The 24,296-nt window shown below is 34.8% G+C and overlaps 1 protein-coding gene across 1 annotated transcript; it reads right to left on the bottom strand.

The window, feature by feature from the left end:
* Positions 1 to 24: 24 nt before the first annotated feature.
* On the bottom strand, positions 25 to 22,630 carry LOC144435088 (sodium-independent sulfate anion transporter-like). Its single transcript, XM_078123641.1, has 15 exons — positions 22,410 to 22,630; positions 21,854 to 22,067; positions 18,169 to 18,334; positions 16,910 to 16,964; positions 15,292 to 15,400; positions 13,653 to 13,834; positions 12,547 to 12,619; positions 11,666 to 11,716; positions 11,007 to 11,067; positions 10,108 to 10,304; positions 8,874 to 9,004; positions 7,704 to 7,889; positions 6,986 to 7,051; positions 5,764 to 5,851; positions 25 to 1,297 (listed from the first exon to the last, which is right to left on the bottom strand). Exons 1-15 carry the CDS (start codon positions 22,605 to 22,607, stop codon positions 1,209 to 1,211), a joined length of 1,866 nt encoding a protein of 621 aa, XP_077979767.1. The 5' UTR covers positions 22,608 to 22,630; the 3' UTR covers positions 25 to 1,208.
* Between the last annotated feature and the right edge of the window lie 1,666 nt (positions 22,631 to 24,296).

Below are 24,296 nucleotides of genomic sequence, written 5' to 3'. Positions count from 1 at the left end.
TTCTTTACTATCAGTTCCATTTTTTTTTAACTTTTAGAATTTTTGACAAAAAACCTACACGACTTGATGATATTCATCTTTCATTATTGCACTAAAAACTAACTTCAGCGATCAACATTTGATGTAACAATCACAAATGAATGGTATTCATTCTACCACTACAAAACTATGCGTAAGTGTTGTCCAGTTTGGCTGATATTCTCTGATACATCAGTACATTCACCATTACCATGGTAACCTATATACTAGTAACGTATCATAATTATCATTATCATTTTTAAGAATATGATTGTCAGATTGCTCTTGACCATATGCACAAATGTATATATGCTATTTTGGAGTAAGGATACATGTCAGACTAAGTACCAGTAATAGAATTTAGACTAGTTCTTGTTTTCGCTTTTTGCTGTCCTTTTATCGAGGTACTTTGGAACACTTGTGGTATCATATGTTTACAATATATGACCTGAATACAATGTGTGATATATGGCAAAAGCTGCTAGATTTGGGAATAGAGAAATACTGATTCATGCCAAGATTCCGCAGCACAAACACTGTAGGTTGGAAATCATTTCCATATAAAAAGATACCTTACTTGAGGTGTGAACTGACTGTCAATTGGTTATTGATCTGAAAATATCACTATTTGCTCTTGCGTTAAACCCTATGGTTTTAATCCCATAAACATTGTGATCTTTTGTTCCACTTGATCAGTAGTTTATTTACTCTCTGGGTAGTCATTAAGCCATTAATTCTGTAATGTGGAATCTTTCCGCATTCAGGGGATTAGCCTAGATACATGGTTTGTGCCGGCCAATCCCGTCATGTTAACGGCATTTGGGTCCTTGCAACTCTGGACCATCGGTGACAAATGATTTCAAATGCATGCTGCACACTTTCTATAAAGCTGAAATGACACACATACTATTGAGTACATATTTCACATTTAAATGACTGGATATCATGATCAGAATTTGACAATATGAATCGCAGAAATGGCAATTTCTCAGAAAAATATTTGTAGGGAAAATTGGTTTTGGGTTATTGTTACAGATAGCATTTACAGTTTGACAGTGCTGTAACAAGGGCAGTAAGTATGAAAATATGCACTCTTAAATTCTTTAACATGCATGACATCACATCTCAAATAGTGTGTGTGATCAGAAAGGACAATTGTACATTGTCTATTGTTAGGTCATATATAATCATCATGTGCTATGGTCTGAGCCGTATAATCTGTTTTCGGAAGAATTTTCCAGTAGTTTCTGCTTTGGATTGTTTTGTGTACCAAATTCACCTGTAGAAGAAAAATGGAAAATTTTAGTCAGTGGGTAAGAAACACTGATCAAAGGTTGTGTAGGAGTGGAGAGAAGAGAGGAGGGGGGGGGGGGAGAGGAGGAGAGGAGAGGAGAGGAGAGGAGAGTAGAGTAGAGTAGAGTAGAGGTGAGGAGAGGGGAGGGGAGGGGAGAGGTGAGGAGAGGAGAGTAGATGAGAGGGGAGGGGAGGAGAGTAGAAAGGGGAGGGGAGGAGAGGTGAGGTGAGGAGAGTAGAGGTGAGGAGAGGGGAGGGGAGGGGAGAGGTGAGGAGAGTAGATGAGAGGGGAGGGGAGGAGAGGTGAGGAGAGAGGAGGAGAGGAGAGGAGAGGAGAGTAGAGTAGAGGTGAGGAGAGGGGAGGGGAGAGGTGAGGAGAGGAGAGTAGATGAGATGGGAGGGGAGGGGGGGAGAGGAGAGGAGAGTAGAGGTGAGGTGAGGAGAGGGGAGGGGAGGGGACAGGAGAGGTGAGGAGAGGAGAGTAGATGAGAGGGGAGGGAGGAGAGGAGAGTAGAGGAGAGGTGACGGGAGGGGAGGGGAGGGGAGGAGAGGAGAGTAGAGGAGAGGAGAGTAGGGGAGAGGAGGGGGAGGGATGGGACAGGAAGTGAAGGAAAGGGAAGGGAAGGAGAGGATAGGCGAGGAGAGGGGTGAGAAGGGAAGAGAAGGGGATGATAGCAAAGGGAATGAGAAGCAAAGAGATGAGATGAGACTTCACACCATCCCACAATTGGTCATATATTATCACAATTGTATCAAACATGGCATTAATACTCTGATGGTGATTGCTGTATATATTTTATATTTACTCCATGTCATCAGAGTATGTATGGTGATTGCTGTAGCTTTATTGAGGTACTGGTATGGTGAAATCTACAGAGGTGGATTGGAGGGGTAGGTTTAAAGACACTCCAACCTGACATTCACCAACCACATAACAACTCACTAATTCTTTAGCCCTAAGATGAAAGAAACCAAGAAAATCCTGGAGAAGTTATAATTTTTTGCAAGAAAATAAACATATACGAAATAAACATTGTTTTCTCCTCTTCAATAAGTGAACAGAAGAGAAGGGAATACATTCCATTCAATAAAGTAGATATCATATGATGAGTGAGTCATAAATGTTACAATGTAAAATTCTCTCATAACCTAGGAAGTATACAGAAGTATGTCACAGAGACTAAGTTCTTTCCAGTAAATGATGAATAAAAAGGCTGTACTGATAAAACACATAAATGAAAATACAGAAGGAAGCTAACCAACCAATGTAGAAACAAACTAATACCATACATTGTATTTTAACAGCACAAGTAATAATAATGATAATAATACCACACTTAAAACCTGCTTATTAAAATTTTGTACGTTCAGTTGAAACTAAATATATATTATAATGATATTATGAAATATTTGAGTATCCCACTTCAATCATGCAACCCAAGTAGGCATCTGAGATGATAGGACTTAATTTGTAGCTGACATATCAGCATTTCAAAGTGACCACCACAGGAACAAACAAAAGAATATGATAGGAAAGATCTATCAGTTACTTACACATGTGTAATGAAATGCCTCATATTTTATTACAGTACTTCAATTGTTTACATTACTAGTGTACACGTATAAACATGCACTGCTATTGTAGGCTAGCCATTGGTTATTTACTTGAGTTTAGAACAACAAACAAACATGAGCATATCGATCCATTAAAACTGATCTCTTTAGCCACCTAGATTTACCACTATATGTATTGCTATAATAATGGTTCTGAATTCTAGGTGTATAAAGTTTAGTAAAGTTCATTTACCCCTAGATTTGGTGCCATCAATTTTATGTACTGATTGATTGATGCTTCTTTGAACTTGGCTATGACCCCAAGTCAGGCCTTGTGTATGTGCTAGTTCACAGGTCAAACAACTTTTAGTTATGACTGAAATGTGGCGGCAACCACAAATTGTGACTGTGAAGTGTAATGTTACAATGTTGATAACTTCTATTGTTAGTTGATGAAATTATTGACAGTAGCAGTTAGTTGCAATGGACATTATTTTTAGTTAGGCCTATACAATTAGCTATTTTCTATACAGGTGAGAGAATTTCTGAAGTAAAACGGGCAGACCTGGAGCAGTCTAGCAGGCAATTAGCTTTCTAAGTTAGCTGTAATTCAATGAAACTTAGTCAATGAAACAATGTAATACTCGGCATTAGCTATGAACTAGGTTCCCCCGATTACTACTAATTACCTTCTATTTGGCATATATATAGTGCAGCATCTCTGACTTGTAAACGTCTTTTTAATTAATAATTCAATGCAATAAAGAATCGAGATATCTATTGCATATATTCTTGTTTAGTGTATCTCCTAGTGATCTTTCGGTCATAAACCCTATAGTATTGATCAATATTTGATCATCGAATCCAAGCTGACCATCATCATCATCCAAATAAGGTCAACACTACAGGAGATGACATCAATTTTATCCTTTTTTAATTTGCTTAGTTGTGAACAGAAGTTCTACACCAGACAAACATCAATCATCGCCTAATGGCAGCTACCGAGAAGTTAGTGAAGGTAACGAATTCTCCCCTAACTCTATATTACCCAACTTACTCTGTGTTGTGTTGTGTGCTAGTGCTGTGATTGAAGGTGAGAGTGTCTCACTACATCGTTATCACACACATATATAAAGACAACGAATTCGGAATACAGCAGTGATAAATATATAAAACTTTTTTGCCTAATAGCTATGATAAAATTGGTGGCAACGGTGACACAAAAAATCACCCCCCTCGATACATTTTCAGTACACATGTATGTAAGATCAATTGAGATACCCTGAAATCACCCATTAGAATCTCTTACAAACCTCAACTCTCAATCCTGTCATCCTTCCAAAGATTCAAAATTACTCGTTTATTTTGTTGTTGCTGGTGAGTTTGGAGACAGCTAAACCAATAGGATCATCTCTCCAATTGTCTTCACTTATTAATAACTCTGGACCCTCTGATTGTAGACAAGTTTTAATCTCTGTCTCAGATGAACTGTTCAAAGTACCTACACCTACACCACCAAAAATTGTCATTGACCTTCACTTACACCTTTCATAACATTGTAAGGTATCACCAGTTTATAGCAACTTTAATATTGGGCATGCAAAACTACACATTTTAATTCCTCTTTATTCTATACAGCATGCTTCTCTTTTACTTTTAATTATTCTTCACCAAAGTGGTAGTAACATCAGTGAATAAAGAAAAGACACGTTCCTCAACTTTGATGTTCATCAATTGAATGGACTGTCTTTCCATGTGTTACCAGTTACAACTTATTGGAACCAATTATTTGAGAGTTTAGATGCGTGTATTTACATTGTGTTCTATATGTGTAACATCAAAGTCACACGATATACAATGGCAACCCATGCATTCTGTAGCAAACGTTGCTATGTCAAAACGACAGTCTACATGTAACTGTAAATATGTGTTACATTTTTGTCATTTTTCTTCTAGTAGATGTTGTAATTTTGATATCAAAGTTCAGAAAGGTGACTGTCAAGTAATTTTTGGATATCACTTTCAGGAAAAATGTCTAAAATAACAAGTAACTGGTAAGTCTGGAAAGCATGTTTTTGGTCTTCTGGACAGAAGATGCCAACACCTGCATGCACATTCCACTGTCTTTCAAGTTTGAGTTCTGAACGAGTAGTTCAATACAACTATGTATGCGTCATTTATGTGTACGCCTGTACGATCATGCTCTCGTGTGAAGTACACATTCTAACATGTATCAACAGCTTTATTATCATTCCCGTAAACCGTGAATATATTACATTCACAACAATCTATATGGCAAAATTGCAACAGTAAGAATAATTGTCTAGGAGCTACAATAGTTGATAATGTTACAGAGGTCTAACTACGACCATAACCACATTTTTATTACATAGGGCCTTGGCGGCATTGCTAGCATTACATAACACATTTGATTTGCTATGTTGCAGTATAATGTAATGTGAGAGCAGGAAGATGTAATGTGAGAACTAAAAAATCATGACAGTGGAATCTGGTTATTGATTACACTAAAGTACACCAAAAAGGTACAGAAATCAAAACACTATCATTTCCTAATTCATCACCAAACTTCTCAAAGTTAACACAAAAAATTAAGTTTGTTAAGAATATTACACCTTGAATTTAGCAAGATGCAACAAAGTGAAAAATCCCCCTCTAAATTTCATATTTCGAATTAGCTTCATTCAAGTAGGAATAACCACACCAAAAAAACCCCACCACTTCTGTCCTATATCATTAAAAACATAACTTGCAAAACACAAAGTTTTTTTCTTAAGAAATGACATACATATAAAGCCCAGCTGATGAAAGTGATTACTCCATCATTACCATTGACACCATCAATGTATACATACCTATTGTATCTGACAAGTTACTTACCTACTAAGGCACTGATTGCATCATCTACTGATCCATACGATGTGAATCCTGAAATATCAGCTCTTAGAAAAACTTCACTTACTGATTGCTGTTAGAGATAAAAAAAAGAGTTTGTAAGTGAAAAGTCCAAATAAAATAGAAGTATAGCGTTAACATTGAACCTGACTTTCATTCAAGGTTACTGTCTAAAATTGGTACTGATGTAGTACTGGGTAAAAGACTACATGATAATTAACTCACACATAGCAATCAGTTGATTAGTTTAACCACAGGGAACAGGACAAATAATCAGTTTTGTTATGGCGATTTTCCGGATTTCTAATATTATTTTCTGTATATTTCAAATAAAGTTTCCTCTCACTGTTTTTTCTTACTATTTCCTATGTGATATCAATGTCTTATCGGAGCTTATCAGCTTTGCATTAATTAGTAGCTTACTAATTCAAGAACAAACTCACTAGTTATTTGCCCAATTAGCACATTAAGCCGTGAGTGTAAACATTCCCTGATCCGACTAATGGTGGTAACATGGATTATTACCACCATTAGTGGGATCAGGGAATGTTTACACTCACGGCTTAATGCGCTAATTGGGCAAATAACTAGTGAGTTTGTTCTTGAATTAGTAAGCTACTAATTAATGCAAAGCTGATAAGCTCCGATAAGACATTGATATCACATAGGAAATAGTAAGAAAAAACAGTGAGAGGAAACTTTATTTGAAATATACAGAAAATAATATTAGAAATCCGGAAAATCGCCATAACAAAACTGATTATTTGTCCTGTTCCCTGTGGTTTAACAATCGTTAAATAAAAAGTTTGCAACATGCAGTTGATGTCATGGATATATATTAGCAGTCAGTTCATAAAGTTCAACAGTTACCAAATTAAAAGTTACTAACTGCAGTTGGTGAATATTAGCAATCAGTTGACAAGTTTAATAGTTGCCAAATAAAAAGTTGCAAAAAAAAGTTGATATATTTAGCAATCAGTATATAACGTTCTACAGTTGCCTTATAAAAAGATGCATAGCAAAGTCAATATCTTTACTTGGCACAAAATTACCTCTAAGCCAGCAAAGACAAGTCTAACTTACCTCTAAGCCAGCAAAGATAAGTCTAACTTACCTCTAAGCCAGCAAAGACAAGTCTAACTTACCTCTAAGCCAGCAAAGACAAGTCTAACTTACCTCTAAGTCAGCAAAGACAAGTCTAACTTACCTCTAAGCCAGCAAAGACAAGTCTAACATCAGCTTTCTTGTATTCATAAATCAATTCAGTCATTCCCTGAAATAAACAAATAAAATATATCATCAGGTTAGGACAATGCATTTGAGAAAGATGTTTGAAATAAGTTTATCTGAAAACACATTTGGAGTCAGTGAAGGTATCCTGTAAGCCTATGAAAGTAGACTACCAAATGGAGAATCTGTTTGCAAGCAATATGTACTTTTTGTACATCACGTCTTTGGTAATCAATCATAAAATTCTAACCAATAACACAGCCCCTCATAAAGGTAGGGTTTATTAGGGCAGTTAAAAGTAATGTCCAAATATGGTATATTTTTCACCTAAGGATTCTACTTATACACTATTTACGTCACTATAGCAGTTGGGGTTCACTGATTGGATGAACAACTTTTTTGTGCTGATAGAGGGCCTTTGACCAGACGTGGATTAGTTAGAGACCACTTTGGCATCCGGACTACTTTTTCATGTACAACTATTAAATTACTTAATATTCATTCTTTATCTTATAAAAAAATGTAATTAGAAATTTTAGCCAATATTGGAGAAGTATGTTGACATCTAATGACCTTTCTGTTACACTTCCTGTCAAGGTTTTCTACCAATTTCTATCCAAATATGCAGATTGAATTTTTATTTAAAGATTCTTCACTCTGTTTCTAATTTTGAAATCCTAGCAAAAATACCGTACCTGTACTGTGGTGTAGTCTACTGTAAAGACATGAGAGCAATCTATTATGACTGCCTTAGGGGGCTCTATAAGTTGATTATCATACTCCTCAAGTCCATACTCTACAACAGCTGACATTATATGGTCGACTGAAGGGTATTGGATACCATGGGATAGCTTAATTACTAAGATTTCCCTGGTAACAGCCTGGGAACAATAAAAACACATGAAATGGTTGCCAGTGAATAAAAACATATCCTGAGCATTTTCAGCACGTTATTTATCACAGTCCAAAAGATTGACAACGGATTAAGAAATGCAAATACGTCAGTCATGAAAGGTGGCAGCTAAAATCATAATAAAAGATGATGGTTTGTGTCACATCTGTTTATAGCCTGTAATACTGGTATAATATTACGTGACTAGAAAGTGAGTAGTATTTCATTATTCAATCTGTAAATCAGTTTTCGACAGTTTTTCAAATACTATGAACACTTTGCTGGGGACAGATACTTTTTTAATGAGCGAGACAACATTGGAAGTACTAATTGGATATGAGATCTTTAGCACAGCTGACCAGTCATCCCCACTGAGTGACACAATAGCAGCATACACACAGTCAGGTACTAAGATATACACAGATGTAGATGTTGGGTAAAGTTGTATGTCTTCATCTAAATTTCAGTTGCTCTGTGTATGTCTTAGTACCCGACTGTGTATGTGCTGCTATTGTGTCACTCAGTGGGTGTCACTCATGGGGATGACTGGTCAGCTTTGATAAAAATCTCTCATATTCAAGTACTTCTAATGTTGTCTCACTCATAAATAATGTGTGTGTCTCAGTAAAGTGTTCATACTATTTGGCAAACTGTTGTAAGTCTTGGACTACAAAATGAATGACTTTAAAATGTCTAGTTAAAATGAAAATGATTATTTGTCAAGATTTTGTTAAAAACTAAAATGATGAAAACCATCAAAGATTCAGTTACTATCTCTTCATATAATTTCATTTACAATGTAGAAATTTAAACAAAGGTTAATTTCATCAAACAACAGTGCACTAAAATATCAGATACTAGTACTTAGACGACTGACAGTCGGCCATCTTGATCTGGGAATGAGGCTATGGCCCAAAACATATTCAGTTACTTTCATTGCGTCTACTGTCATTCAAGTAGGATTTATACTGACCTGTATTTTGGGTCTTGCAGCTCTGTAAAGTATGGCTAGTAAATCTATCCCTATACCACATATAATTCCTATTTCTATGCCTAATACTAGTGATAATACTACAGTTGCAAACCATGGTAGAAGATCCAATTCTGAAATGAATAGAGGAACATACAATGTTAGATTGACTGTCGTTTAGCCTTAGTCAGGCTTCTCTTTATTGGAAGTGGTTTCTGACAGCGTAGATGTCCTTTTGAAGTGGTTTCTGATAACAGAACGGCATGATACATATCTGGACAACTAATGCAATGTCAGTAGTAAAATGTCATTAGAGAAATATAGATACACGTTAGAATGCGTACACGTATGGTAGCATGATTGTGCAGACGTACACGTAATGATGCGTATAGAGTTGTTGTGTTTAGTTATGTGCTCAGAAACCAAACTTGAAAGACAGTGGAATGTGCACGCATTAGTTGACATCTTCTATTCAGAAGGCCAAACACATAACTTTGTTTGCCAAACTCATCTGTACTTTAAACATCGTTCACGCAAGTACCCAAAGGAAAAAAACCAACATTCACTTTACCGTAACATTTTCAAATTTTAACATAAAAAATGATGATATTTAATAGAAGAAAAATGACACAAATTTAACACATATTTAGTTATGTGTAGACTGTCCTTTTGAGGTAGCAACGTTTCCTACAGTACAGGTGGATAGCCTTCAAATCACGTGGCTATGAAGCTACACTTTTAGAACACACATACCTGCATCTAAACCTCTCTATTGTGTACAAAATGGTTTGAATCTTTATCTACATGAAGATACTTCATCGCACATCACAGAAGAACACACCTCAAAATTTTACTTTTGCAAAAATTTCAAAAGATATACCCACTTTTTCTGACTTATAAAATGTAAGTGTTATCAAATTCAAAGATACAACAATGAGGTTCATTTGAATATTTGTAAACATTTGATATCCAAGGAAGAAGTTATCTTTCTAGTTTTTTTTCTGAAAGTTCATGAAATCATTAAAAAAATATATACTGAAAATTTCTAATTCATAGTCTTTCTTTCCTAGTTGAAAAGATAAACTTTCTGTTTATAAATTCCTGTGTGAAATTGACTTTACCCATGTCTATCATATTTGATGTTAACCATATAATTTGAAATGGAATAAATTTATTCTTGAATAGCACCCAAAAACTTAAAAAGTCAGCTCAAATTGTGAGTATACGTTTCACTTACTACTAATTTTCCATAGTTTCTTCAAGATACCAAAGTCTACCATTTGCGACACAGCAACGATAATAACAGCAGCTAAGGAAGCTTGTGGAATGAATTGGAATGCTGGCGTCAGTACAACAAGAGCCAGAATAATTAAAATGCCCGTAAATACGCCACCCAACGGTGTCTTGACACCACTCTGGGAATTCACAGCAGTCCTGTCAAAGTTAAAAAAAAAAAATTGAACAAAAATTTGGGGAAGAATAATTATACCTTTTTTTCATGTTTAATAGACATTTATTAAAAAATCTATAGTGAGAATGTACTGAATGGTAAACAAAGACGATATTAACAGCTTACAGCTCATAAGTTGTAGATTCATTATGTAGAGTCACAAGGTGTAAAATTGAAGTTTCAGTGTTTTTGCTAAGTCTGTGAACCCTGGTAATAGAAAGGAACAAATCTGATAATACTGGCACAGTTTCAAATACATGGTGGGAAACCCTGGTAAAATGACTGGGGAACTCACATATATTTTACCTACTCACCACCCTTAAAGTTTAACAAAAACACTGGTAGTGAACCCTGGTAAAACAACTGGTGAACTTGGCTGGATTTTACCTACTTACCACCCTAAACGAAAACACTGGCAGAGAAGTCTTGTAAAATGACTTGGGAACATGCATATATTTTACCTAACTTACCACCCTTAACAAAAACCTCTGGTAGGAAACCCTGGTAAAATGACTGGGGAACGCAGGTATATTTTACCTACTTACCACTCTTTAAAAAAAAACACTGGTAGGGAACCCTGGTCAAATCACAGGTGAACTCAGCTAGATCTTACTTGCCTTAATACCACCCGTAACAAAAACACTGATTTCACATATCATTTTAATTTGAAGAAGACATACACTTACCGTGAAAAACTACCAGTTACTGGATAGGATGATACAAAGGAACCTAAGACATTTGCACTACCTGAAAAATATAGTAATAAGTGGACAAGCTCAAGTCGGGTACTTATTTTAATACTCACTTACAAACACATCATCATGAATGGTGCTTTAAGATATAAGATAAATCGCTATATTAAATTACAATTTCTACATTTTTGTAGGAAAGACTTTCTGTTGTATCCATGTCAAATATACCATACATAAACATAACCATGCACTTACTAACAAACTTGTGCATGTCAAAAATATGGCTGGACAAGAAAAGACAGACAGACAGACAGACAGGTGAGACAGGCAGACAGAAATATGAAGGGACAGACAGAGAGACAGATGGACAGACATGGAAAGAGAGACAGAGACAGAGAGACAGGTGGACAGACATTATGGACAGAGAGAAAGACAGACAGACAGACATTTGGACAGAGAGAAAGACAGACAGATGGACAGACATGGAGAGAGAAACAAAGACAGACGATGGACAGACAGACAGACAGACAGACAGACAGACAGACGGATGGATGGATGGACAGACATTATGAACAGAGAGACATTTGGACAGAGAAACAGGTGGACAAACATATAGATGTAACCAATTATTGTAAGTTATAAAGTATGCTTACCGAGTGCTATGAGTTCTTGGTTGGTATCAATCTTATAATTATTTTGACGTGCTGGAAAAATAAAAAAATAATCAAAAAATTATCAGCTGTGTCTTGGGAGGCAACTTTTGGACTCCAAACGATAATAAAGGTTACTTTCATAAAGCAATTGCATTGATATATATGGAATCCAAAATATCCATATCTGACAATAGTCAAATTAATACTAAATGTATTGAGTGAATGAACACATGAGTTACAGCTGATTTGACAATGTTTACATAGATATTGTTAGATTACTAGTACTGGTTTCCAACTTTGTCTCTACATTTGCTGCAACATTGACAGACATTGTTGAAGTTACACTAAAACTTAGAGATAATATCAGCAGTAAACACCAGGCTGCACACACTTAGTAGTTACCTTGTCTGGAAATATTAGTCCAAATCGTTATTTTTTATTTGAATGATACGGCGACTATAATTTTGCCATGGTGGCACTCTACTTCCTGTCTATGTGTACCTTGGGGGTATACATGGTATAGGTTACTCAGTTAATCATAGAGCACTACTGCTTTTCTCGATATCTGAACAATACAAAAAACATCCCTGATCTACGTTTCTACAGAATACAAAGGGACAAAACTCTTAAGAAACAGGGTACTATGAGGTGACGATATCCCCAATTTGAGTGAGGGCGCTGTATTCTCAATTTCCTGTTTGCAGTCTGGAATGGTCTATTGCTGTTATTTTCTATATATACCAGGTGAATACCTAATTGTTCATTAATTGATATAAATGCCCTCCAGTTGACTGAATTTCACAGGAAAGCTTGTAATTACGGCTATTGGAGTATAAAATTAATTGATAAAATATCAAAATTGATTAAAAAAGAATTCTTACCAAAGGCTTTCCCAATGGCTATGCTTTCTAAAAATCCTACAAGAGGCACAATTATAATACCAACATTCAGTTCCTAAAAATAGAACAAAACAATACAATTCTCAAAAACTATCTGTCAGGATAAAGGGTATTTGCAGTATTAAAATGAAGAATAACAAAAATGTAAAAAGTGTGATGTTGTCATGGTAATCTCATGATTATCTCTTTTCAAAAAAGTATTTTTCATTTGAATATTACAATCACAGTGCGCAGAGTTTCCATTTTTTGAAAGTGGAATTATTATACATTTTTATAAAATATCTCAAATAAAAGCTTCTACCAAGATTGTGCACACAGTCACACAGAGTCTGAGTGACACACATTACATTAATATTTCCTAAAAAAAGCAGAATAGTTTAATTTCAGTAAACCTATATAATTCATAATCTGGTGCTTTAATTGCTCAGGCGTCTTTCATTATTAGAATTACTTAAATAATTTTTGCTACATTTCAGAGATACGTCCATTTTGAAATGGTAAACATACTTGGAGAAGCTGGCTTAGGTCAATCTGAATAAAATCTGATGTAATGGTGTACTCAGCATGATTTCTTTTCAGCTCTTACGTTTACTGTCGTTTTTCTTTTGTGAGTGCCCGTTGCATTCATCTGACACAATACAATAGGTTTTCCTGAGCCACATGAGAGCCCAGAGTGAATTTTCTCAACGAATGAGAACATGTAATGTGCCGAAATATATGGGTACAGTACTTCAGAGTGCTCTGTTCAAAAAGAGCTCGAGCTAAGAGTGCAGACAACGATGTTATCGTTATTGTTTGGTGGTTCTCTTTCTTTCAATTTCAAACATTGAGTGTTATATTGTAAGACGGATTCTGATTGGCTGCTTGTAAGTACACGACTGGGTTCGAGAAAACTTATGGTACTGTGTATGTAACGGGCACTCACAAAAGAACAAACAACAAGAAATGTAAGAGCTAAAAAGAAATCGCACCGAGTATACTACATTTGATTTTAATCAGAATGGTATTTTAGATAGAAATTAAGATGTTTGGACTATATTTGCTCTCAAAAAAATTATTTTTGTTTGATAATAAATTGTAAAACTTACTGATATAGTGTTACTTGATGTAATATTTTTACTAGTATCAGTAAATACTGGAGGTTTGAACGAAGGTAGGCCGGCAGGAATTGTTCCAACCAGTGTAAATGGATCAGTCAATGTACCGTTATTTGATACTACCAAAGACCATGCTACTACAGCAGCAGTGATTACAACAACAGCATTTTTGGCTAGAAAGGAAAAAAAGATGTTATAAATATTTATTGTACTTTTAAGGTTGATGGCAAATAGACAATTGTCTACAGTAAAATGTCACTAGGTCTAAGACTTTATTCATGAGTTTTCTTACAAAACCATGGTTACATGTATGCTGTAATACTGTAGACATGGAAATTAATGTTAAAGACTTATTTTTGCTTATTTTGCTGGAAAACGAAAAAGGAAAAAATAAGTAGCAACTAAAATGGCATTTCATATAAACGCAATGTACCAGTCTGGTAATTTGTGAAAGTTAGTTTTTTGAGAACTAGCTGAAGACTGCAAAAATGAAAAGTTTCCTAGTGGTGAAAATATATGACTGTCAAATTCAAAATGGGCATATCTGGATTTGTATTCCCTCCTTCTTTGTCAGGCTTTTTGTAGATACTTTGATTTACATTCATATTATTATTGATTTATCTTCAAATGTAAATTCATCAGTGTTGGTAAACCACACTATCGAACTGAACTTTTTTTCCAAATACAAACTTGAAACACAAACTTTTAAGCACCCCCCCCCCCCCCCCCCCCCCATATTAGGCTCACGTGTCTATAAGGTCAAGTGTACTGAATAGTGGGTCAGTCTGTTGACAAAGACTGAAGTGTGTAGTCAAAAATTTCAGGTACAATTTCAAAGTTTGTGTTTGGAACAAAAGTTCAATTCGATACTGTTATTGAATTAGCCTGATGAGGGTCAACTAGTCACATCAAAACATCCCTCTATAAATTTTGGGATTGGCAGCAACACTGACTTCAGAGCTACTAGTCATTTTCTTTGTCAATTATGATTGACGAGTATTTAGCATAGCGAAGAGGCTTTTAATTTGCATATTTATGTCAACAACAATAAAGAGCAATTAATGAATACATTTAACATAAATATTGGCTAGGCTACTTTATTGTAGAAATTGTTTTGTAATTTTGTTAAAAATAAAGATATTGACTCCAAACACGCTTACAAATAAGAGACTAGCTTTTTGACATGAAAAAAAAAACCACATTCTGAAATGTCTACTAACTAATTCAAAAGTAAGATTCATATCCTTCATTACACCAAAAAAGAAAAAAGAAAAAAGAAAAGAATTGTTTCTGGTCGGCATGCACATCACTTAAATACCCTCGCGTCTTTTTTTTCTTTTTTATGTGTTTGTCCAGGCCATGCAGTCTGCAGATTCAGGGGTTCAGTGACAACTGCAGAGCAAATCATGAACAAGCAAATGACATCTGCTCCACATACATACTTGCTGTAAAGTACTAAATAAAAAGAACAGTAAATGCCATAAATAGTAGACTGAGTGACAGGTTTGTTGACAATATAAAAAAAAAAAATCACGTCGTCACACCATTTTAGACAAAGTGTCCTGACTAGAACCAATTTTGTGGGGGTCTTAAACAGCAGTTTTTAAATGACCAATAGGAAGGCACCCACCTGTTCCTATCAACCACAGTACTTTCCATATCATATTCTTCCATACAGGTATGGCTTGTTGTTCATTAATGGCAGCTTCCTCCATATTAGTGACAGAAGTTTTCATGTACTGAAAAACAAACACTTTCATGAGAGGCTACCATATTTTGACACTTATTTATCTTTTATGATGAACTTACAGGAATTTAATTTTTTAATTTTTAATTTTATCTATTAGGAATACCTATGGGAACTAGTCCCATTTACAGGTTCCAAAACAAAGTAAAATGGAAACATATATTCAAACATACACAAACAGACATAGACACAGACACATATGTATACAGACACAGACACACAGACAGACACAGACAGACAGACAGACAGACAGACAGACAGACAGAGACAGACACAGACAGACATAGACAGACACACATGCATACAGACACATACACCGACAAACACAGAGACAGAGACAGACACAGACACAGACATAGACAGACATACAGACACAGACACTACATGTATAAACCACTGGGAAAAATCAATACAGTTACAACATAAAATAACAGCAAAATGACATGTAGCTATGCATAAACAGCACATCTCATGTATGTTAATGTAAATACATGGCTTCTATTAAAAAGATCAATGTCTGAAATCAGCTGATCGATTTCATCAAAAGGTAGGAACTGTGAATCTTTTAAATATTTTCAAACATGACAACACTCCTAACACAAATGTATTTATCACTACTCTTGTACAGGTTTTCAGCCTTGTTTTATTAATATTTCCAAAGAAATTGTTTTAAAAGTGTCAGTGTTGTCATAAATCTGACCAATTGAAACCTAAATTTTAACTACGAAAAGTAAGGTCAGATCTGCTATAAACTATCAAAAATTTAAAAAATTAAAAAGAACTATTTGCATGAAAGCTCCAGTTTGAACAAAAGTAGTATGAAACTAGAATTTATTTGATCATAAATAAACTGATATAATAATTTCAACAATCATCTTCAAATAATCTACATGATTCAAATTTCTATATGAATACTAGTATTCCTAAGGTTTTACAATGTATATATGTCTATTTTCATATCTCCATTTTTACATAAACACTGCAAATATGTAAAAATTATAGAATGGAAACGTGCCTGTCAAGTAGCTGCAATGTATTATCCATCGACAAATGTAATACATTTGAATGATTTCAATGCATAAAAAAAGTAGAATGGTGAATGTAGTCTGTAACAGTGGTACAGGATTACTACTTGAATACATTATGTATACAATATCAATAAACATAAAGTTATAACTTCTGTCACAATGGTATCAGCTGGAGAAGATTATAGCCACATATTATTTCACAGTATTTTTACAGCTACCAAAAGCATTTTTTTAAAAAAACATAAGCAAATTGCTTGTAAAATCTCATCAGCCATATTTCATCTTTTTAAAATTTGTACAGAAGTATGAAAATTAATGAATCCCACTTTTAATAAACAGGAACAAAATAAAAATTATCACATATTGATGTCAAAGTGTGGACGTGAGTTTCATAGGAAATCATACAGATATAGTAATTATTACTAAAAATAGCTGAAGTCTGTGTGTTTTAAAACTAATATTTTGATTCATACCTTTAGAAGAATAAGAAATAAGAAACAGCAAGCCGCCATCAATAAATCCCAGAGACTGTAAAAAAGAGAAATGTTACACTTATAACTACATAAACTCACACTGATTCACAGTGGCCATGAACATAGATCCTTTACTTCACTTGTAGACTATTCACTAGCTAAGCTTGAGACTATAAACATGAATTTAATTGGAGTTCATGATGAAATCTTGTTCAGGGTGACACTATTTTTTTTTCTGTATCCCATTACTCGACCGACCCAAATTTTCAGTTCTGAAATCAAAACCAAATTTTTATTTTTCTCCAGCCCTTAATATGTTGTGGAACAGTGCCCTCTCTGGCAAGAATAAGTAAGAGTCTGGATTGTTGACATCATCTACATTTAAGATGGTGGCAGCGGCGATGGCACTTGCATGTTCAAAAACAGAGCATTTCTTTAATGATGGTTATTAAGAGTTATGAGTTATGAGTTATTAAGAGTTGGGAGGGGGGGGGGGGATGAGAACATGTGAATTGTGTAGAGAAGCTGGGAAAGGACTTGTTACCACGAATCCAGTAAATAGCAGATTGAGAGGAGGAAAAGGAGAGGCAGAGAAACATGAAGAAGATGATTCTCTTTAAATCGACCGACTGACAAAATAGTTGCGTATTCATTTGAAAACAGTATAGTGTAGATGGGGCCTTATGCTAACTTTTACATTACTACTGAGTACTACATCCTTGGTCTAAAATATTCTTACTGCACATATGATATTATTATTATATCCTTATATATCCTTATGGTGATATTTTGATCTGACTTACTTTGTATCTGTGATATTTTGATCTGACTTATTTTGTATCTGTGATATTTTACTTTGTATCTGTGATATTTTAATCTGACTTACTTTTCATCTGTGATATTTTAATCTGACTTACTTTGTATGTGATATTTTGATCTGACTGACTTTGTATCTGTGATATTTTGATGACTTACTTTGTATCTGTGATATTTTAATCTGACTTACTTTGTATCTGTGATATTTTACTTTGTATCTGTGATATTTTGATTTGACTTACTTTGTATCTGTGATATTTTGATGACTTACTTTGTATCTGTGATATTTTGATCTGACTTATTTTGTATCTGCGATATTTTACTTTGTATCTGTGATATTTTAATCTGACTCTGTATCTGTGATATTTTGATCTGACTTACTTTGCATCTGTGATATTTTAATCTGACTTACTTTGTATCTGTGATATTTTAATCTGACTTACTTTGTATCTGTGATATTTTTGATAATTTCTTCTATATCCTGGATAAAAGCGTCGGCATGGTAACTCAAACCAAGTATATGTTTCACTTGACCAAACCCAATAGTGATAGCGGCAGCAGTAGTAAATCCAGAAATTACTGGATATGAGATGAAATTCACCAGAAACCCTGTAATAAATAAAAAAGAAACATTATGGAATTATCTAAAAAACACTATTACCATACAGTAGACTACTGTTCATACTAGTTGGTTTTCACCTAAAAGGGCAAGGTGTCACGCTGAAATGACTAAACAAATCCAAACCTTGACACAAATAAGTTATCGGTTTAAAGATAAATAAAATCTTTATTGAGAGAGAAAGACTTTAGCCTTTCATCAATGATACTAGTATATGGCCATGACTTGTTGATTGTTATGTCTGTAAGTTTAAGATAACTTTCAGTGACCTTGAATTTGGTGTTGTAGGAAATGGCATCAGCATTCAGCTTCTGGCTTATATATAAGGCCAAAAATAGAAATTTTGTGGTTCCGATTACGCTCAATTTTTGAATAGGTGGGGTAGGTAGATTTTTTATTCAATTGTTTACTTTGTTTTTACCATGTGTGAGTGTCTAGTTCAGGTAGTTATGTTTTCCGTAATTTTCCATATGGTATCTGCGTTATTGGTTTCTTCTCATCAGATGTACACCCAGTACAGATTGGAAGAGCAGTTTTATATTGTCTTTTTAAAGTTGACGTCAGTTTCCACTATTTCTTGCAAGACTTCACAATTTTCATGACTTCATTTTTTTTCTTGAATATGTAAAAGTTTAGGGTTGGCACAAAAATGTAGGTGGGGTCAGATAACTGGAACCAAACAATTTCCTTTAGGCCTAAGACAAGAAAATTGCTGACAAAATATATATCATAAATTTATTAGGAAATATTACTACCAAACCAGAGTGGCTATATAGAATTTCAATTGGGCAGCAAGAGGCTTTTTACATTTCACATGAGGTTTTTGGTACAAATGACATCAAACATAATACAGACACTAATAGTGCGCAGGCATATGAAAATTTAAGACATTTCATCTGGCTGTGAACACAGATTGACATCAAGTTTGGATGAAACACGCAAGATTCAAATACAATACTATTTATTTGTGTTCATGGTGAGATAAAAAGTAACATTTCATGTGTGCACGCTATCTGGTTTCTCTCTGGAATACGATTTTTCCAAAAATTGACCACAGACGAGGCAAAGGCATGAAGGTGTACACAGAAATAGAAGTAATTTGTTACTATTTTATGTATTTGTTTATTTGCAAAAAAAAAGGGAAACGAGGGGGCTTAAACTAGGGTCAGTTGGGTTATCGGAAATAAACACTATACTTTTCATTTGGCCTAGAGCCAAACAAAGACTGTGTGTGGTTTATACACAGTGTGTCCTCTAATGAAAGGTAACATTTTGTGTTGTGAGTCAAAATGCTAAAAACTAGTTTTTCTTGTGGTAACTAAGTGATAGGGGAACGTTAGAATTTAGGTGTGTTACTGATATGTGTCAGTGGCATGTCAAATTGGCTTAGAGGGAACAAGGTTCATATCAATGTGTTTGTAAATGGCAATAGGTAGGTAATATCTACCTGAATTCCCCTGTCATTTTACCTGGGTTCCTTGCCAATATTATGGTATCATATACGGGAAACTATACCAGTTTTACCAGATTTTCCCCTTCCTGTTAATGGGGTTCCCAGCCCTTAGTAAAAACACTGCACATTGTGAAACTATTTTTGTACCTTTTTGAAAAAGTCAACTGACCCACAAATAACAATTCTGTCAATTTTATTCTGAAACACAAAATGTACATAAATTATGTCATAGTACCTGCACAATGTTTGTAATCAAGTCTTATCATGTAAAATAATGAATAGTATTATTGTTGTGGTGACAGGAAAATTTATTAGTGGTACATGATGTATAAAATATTAGACTTTGAAGTCTAACCTAAATATTAGCTTTAAGACTGCCCCAGCTGTAACTAGAGTATTATTACTCTGTTGATCATACAACCAATCAAAGTCACTAGTAACTGCTAAAATATTACTAATTAGATATTGTACATGTTAATTTGAGGTCAATTTTATCCAGAAGATGTGAAGTAACAAGTTGAAATTGTTATAATTCCATTTGGGTGCTGATTTTTAGGTGCGTCCCCAATAATTAATTTGATTAGATTTATTGTACCATATTATGTGTACTGCTACACAAATGTGTTTATATCCATAGATAATTCAATACTGTTCAGGGTGTACCATATTATGTGTACTGCTACACAAAATTCATGTCAGTAGTAGTCTATCACAAATTGAACAGTCAGTTGTAATTGGTTTTATACTTCCTTCAGACAATTGTTCATTGACATTCAATAATGGCTCTTCTAAACTAAAATCACACGGGAACGTGATAATGTCATCACGTTTTGTGAACGCTGTTGGGGTGGCACACATTTCTGTGTCAGAGTAACGTCTTTGACAAGACGTAGTAAGTAGAGATGATCGTAGTAATTGTAACGCATATTGTATATGAACTAGACTCTACTGGTTTTGGATGTAAAATATTATCTGAATAGATCCATCATTAAGTTTATTGCAAATATGCTAAAGCCTTAGCCCATCGCACAACAAAATATACAAAACAAGATACAGAGAGTGAAAGAGTTACAGAGTGGCTACAAATTCTTGACGGCATTTAAAAGACTTATGTATAAATAGTGCTAGTTTAAATTGAACAGTATTATTCTTACAAGACAGTAAGAAAAAACATTTCTCTCTAGTTAGAAAGTTACTGTATTTATCGGGAATGAGTGCATGTCGGGCGCCATCGGCAAACAGTAGGCAGCGTTTTGACGGCGCTCTGAGTCAAGCAAAGATTTTTTCGATTTTGGAGTGTGCATTACTAGTAGTTCCGAGTTAAAATACATTATTGACAGATAAATAAGCTATATTTCACGATGGGAGTTGGTGTGGAGATTTGGAGAGCACAAATTGGAAGTTTTTATCATCCGACAAGTTGGAGGTCGGTGTCGACGAGCCGCTACACGCCGTATTCAGTCTGGTCACCTACTGAAGAAGTCTTCTTTCGACTTTACTGTTGTATTTTCGTTATATGGATAATGTGTACAGGAACCTGGTTAGTACTACAGTCTAAAAATCAGCTATCTTCTTGGCTAGAAGTAAGTGGAAGAATATCTTTCGAGAATTTGGAAACGGTTGTGGATATATCCTTTGCAAACGTGGCAACTTTTCAAACTAATTACGTAATGAACACCTTGACTTTCAAACGCACATACTTCGCAACTAAGGAATTTCGTGTAGCTACAATGACACCGCATGTTCGCAATCTCTTATTTCAAGCTGGTGACATTGAACTCAATCCAGGTCCGCCTCGTCAGCATAGGACCAGGCAGTTGAAATTATCTACGAAAGGACAGTTGATCGATTCCGACGACGGAGTAAAATATTATGAGTACATGTAAGTCATGATAGCCAAAAGTTTCAAAACTTTCCAGTTGAGCTAGTGCAGCATTAAAGCAGGCACATAATATGTGTAATTAAAGATATGTCACTAAACAGAAGACAAAATTTAGATTGATGTAAACATACATACATAACAATCAAAGAAAACTGATGTAATAAATGATCTTACCTAGATGTACAAGTCCCATTCCAAGTTGTATACATCCACATATAAACGTAAGTAAAATAGCATACATTGGGTCATGATAACCATGGCTGTCCACAGGTCCTCCAAACTGACTGACCATCAAGGACATGATGGCAGTGGGACCCAGTGTAATGTCTTTAGCTGTACCAAGAAAGCAATACACAAAACAACCCATGAAAGCTGAATAGAGACCATACTGTGAAAATAAAACAAGACAATGTATATGATTAGGATACTGTGAATAACTCAATATGTATAGCTTACACTGTACTTACAGCTCATTGCAGGTTAGTGTTCACTCTCTGTTTGATACAGTCATGCAGAAACATTGTAAGACACTGCACAAGTTATACTTTAAGTTAGTAAGATTGAATGACTAAAGTTTCTTGCATGCATGCAGTTTTTGCAAATGTGTTACGTACTCTGACAATTTGAATGAAGTGCTCTGCAAGTGTGCATACACACACATACATACATGTATACACATAACCACATGCACAGTAAGGCAGTGCATACACATCCTTTCCCTCAGTCTCACCTGTAATGGAAGTTTAGCTACAGTTGCATATGCTAAGCCTTGCGGAATGACAGTCAGTCCAACGGTGAGACCAGCCACAAAATCATTGAGTAAATAGCCAGGTTTATACTTGGGTAACCATAACGTAATGGGAAGCTTCCTCCTCCAACTCTTCAATGTACAGGATTTCCTGAAATAATCCTTGATTTCATTCTTCATGACTGCAAACTCTGAGATGGAGTTATTTGAATGGTTACTACCACGCTCTGGATCAGGTGAAACCTGTATTAAAGGCTCTCTTTGACTGGCAAAACTTGTGGCCATACCTGTTACAATGAATGCAAAGAGTACACACTGGTATTAATTACTATCACTCGTGTCCATAAACCTGTTAAATTTTGAAAAATTGGAAAATGTTAGAAAAGTCAAAATATGTGTAATCTCACCATTGTGTGTACATGTAATAGGAAAAGGAGAAGCATGTATATCACATTATTACTAGATAGTGGATTAACATAATACAAAAATATTATTTCAAAATAATTGATTATTTTTAAAAAATGTTATGTAGAAATCACATGGGTATCCCTATGAGACTACGGTATATGTCCCGAAAGTGTTTTGCTGAAAAAAAATTCACAAAATATTCTTTGCCTTATATGCAAATATGACAGAATATACCATTATTTTGAGGGAGGTCACAGTGTTACCATCACAATATCAGGCGTTGAATAAGCCAGGATACAATTCATTTAGTTTTGCTGGTACCAATGTTTTGTGTAATTACGTATGTGTACATAAAGAGGTTACTAGTGTCATTATGAGTAAGCACAAATTTGAAACAAGATCTGATATCAAATTCCCAAACTACTTGAATTTGTGCATTTGTCACACTTCAACAAAAGACACAAAACAATGTACAAACATTAAGTCATTATATTGATTTCTAGCTGCAAAATAACATTTAGGAGTACTTACTTACAGGTTAGAGGTTATCATAGTAAGTCAAAAAATAAAATGTCTGACTGCTGCAAAATTTGTGGAAAAACACACTTAACAATCTAGAGAAAGTCTCTCTAATCATTCCAAAATTTAAATGCTTCTTGACACACTTCAACTATTAAACAAATTTTTACATCTGTTCATCTTCTAACTTGTTTGTAAATTTACTATAAAATATTTCCATGACATACTTCTAATGCATGGCCAACATAAAACTAACAGAACTCTTTGTTGTCTTTGTTTTCAGACAATGTATGAGAATTGATATTGTTCAAACAATATTTTAACCCTTTTTTTTTCTTATTTTTATGTTATTTTCATGGCATTTTTTCTTACAACTGAAGTTGGAAGGGAAAAACTAGGTAGGGTCAGATAATCTGAATGGCAGGAAATGAGGATTTTTTTTATTTGGTCAGATGTCAAATAAGGCTGTGTGTGATCCGATCTTTACAGAACTTCCAATCAAAGTATGAACGATGAAGACCTGCAACATTACTGAACTTGCCCTGATGCATTGACATAGCTAATAGTAGTCACATCATTGTCTACTCAGCAGCAAAGTTGAATAACAGTTTACTTTGATAATGCAGCTGAATGGGCATGCAGTATTCATTGTTGCAAATACATGTAAACCCTGTCTATTGGTCGATATCATGGCTAGATGTACTGGGTGATGGTATTAGACAACAGACTTTGGGTAAGAGGCACCAAATTTGAAATTTAACTGAAGTTATCAATAATGGTATGCACTATTCCGGCACATCTTTGATCTGACACTACTACATTCTGTACAATGACACAGACCGATTTTGGTAATGTATCAATATGTTGTAGTAGTTTGTTATTCATACTTTGATTGGAAGCATTGCACAATGTACATCTGTAGGTGGTGTAGTCACAAGTTTA

Source organism: Glandiceps talaboti, chromosome 5, assembly GCF_964340395.1.
Source record: "Glandiceps talaboti chromosome 5, keGlaTala1.1, whole genome shotgun sequence".
In the NCBI taxonomy this organism is placed as follows: Eukaryota; Metazoa; Hemichordata; class Enteropneusta; family Spengelidae; genus Glandiceps; species Glandiceps talaboti.
This window is presented reverse-complemented; position numbering and strand designations above follow the sequence as displayed.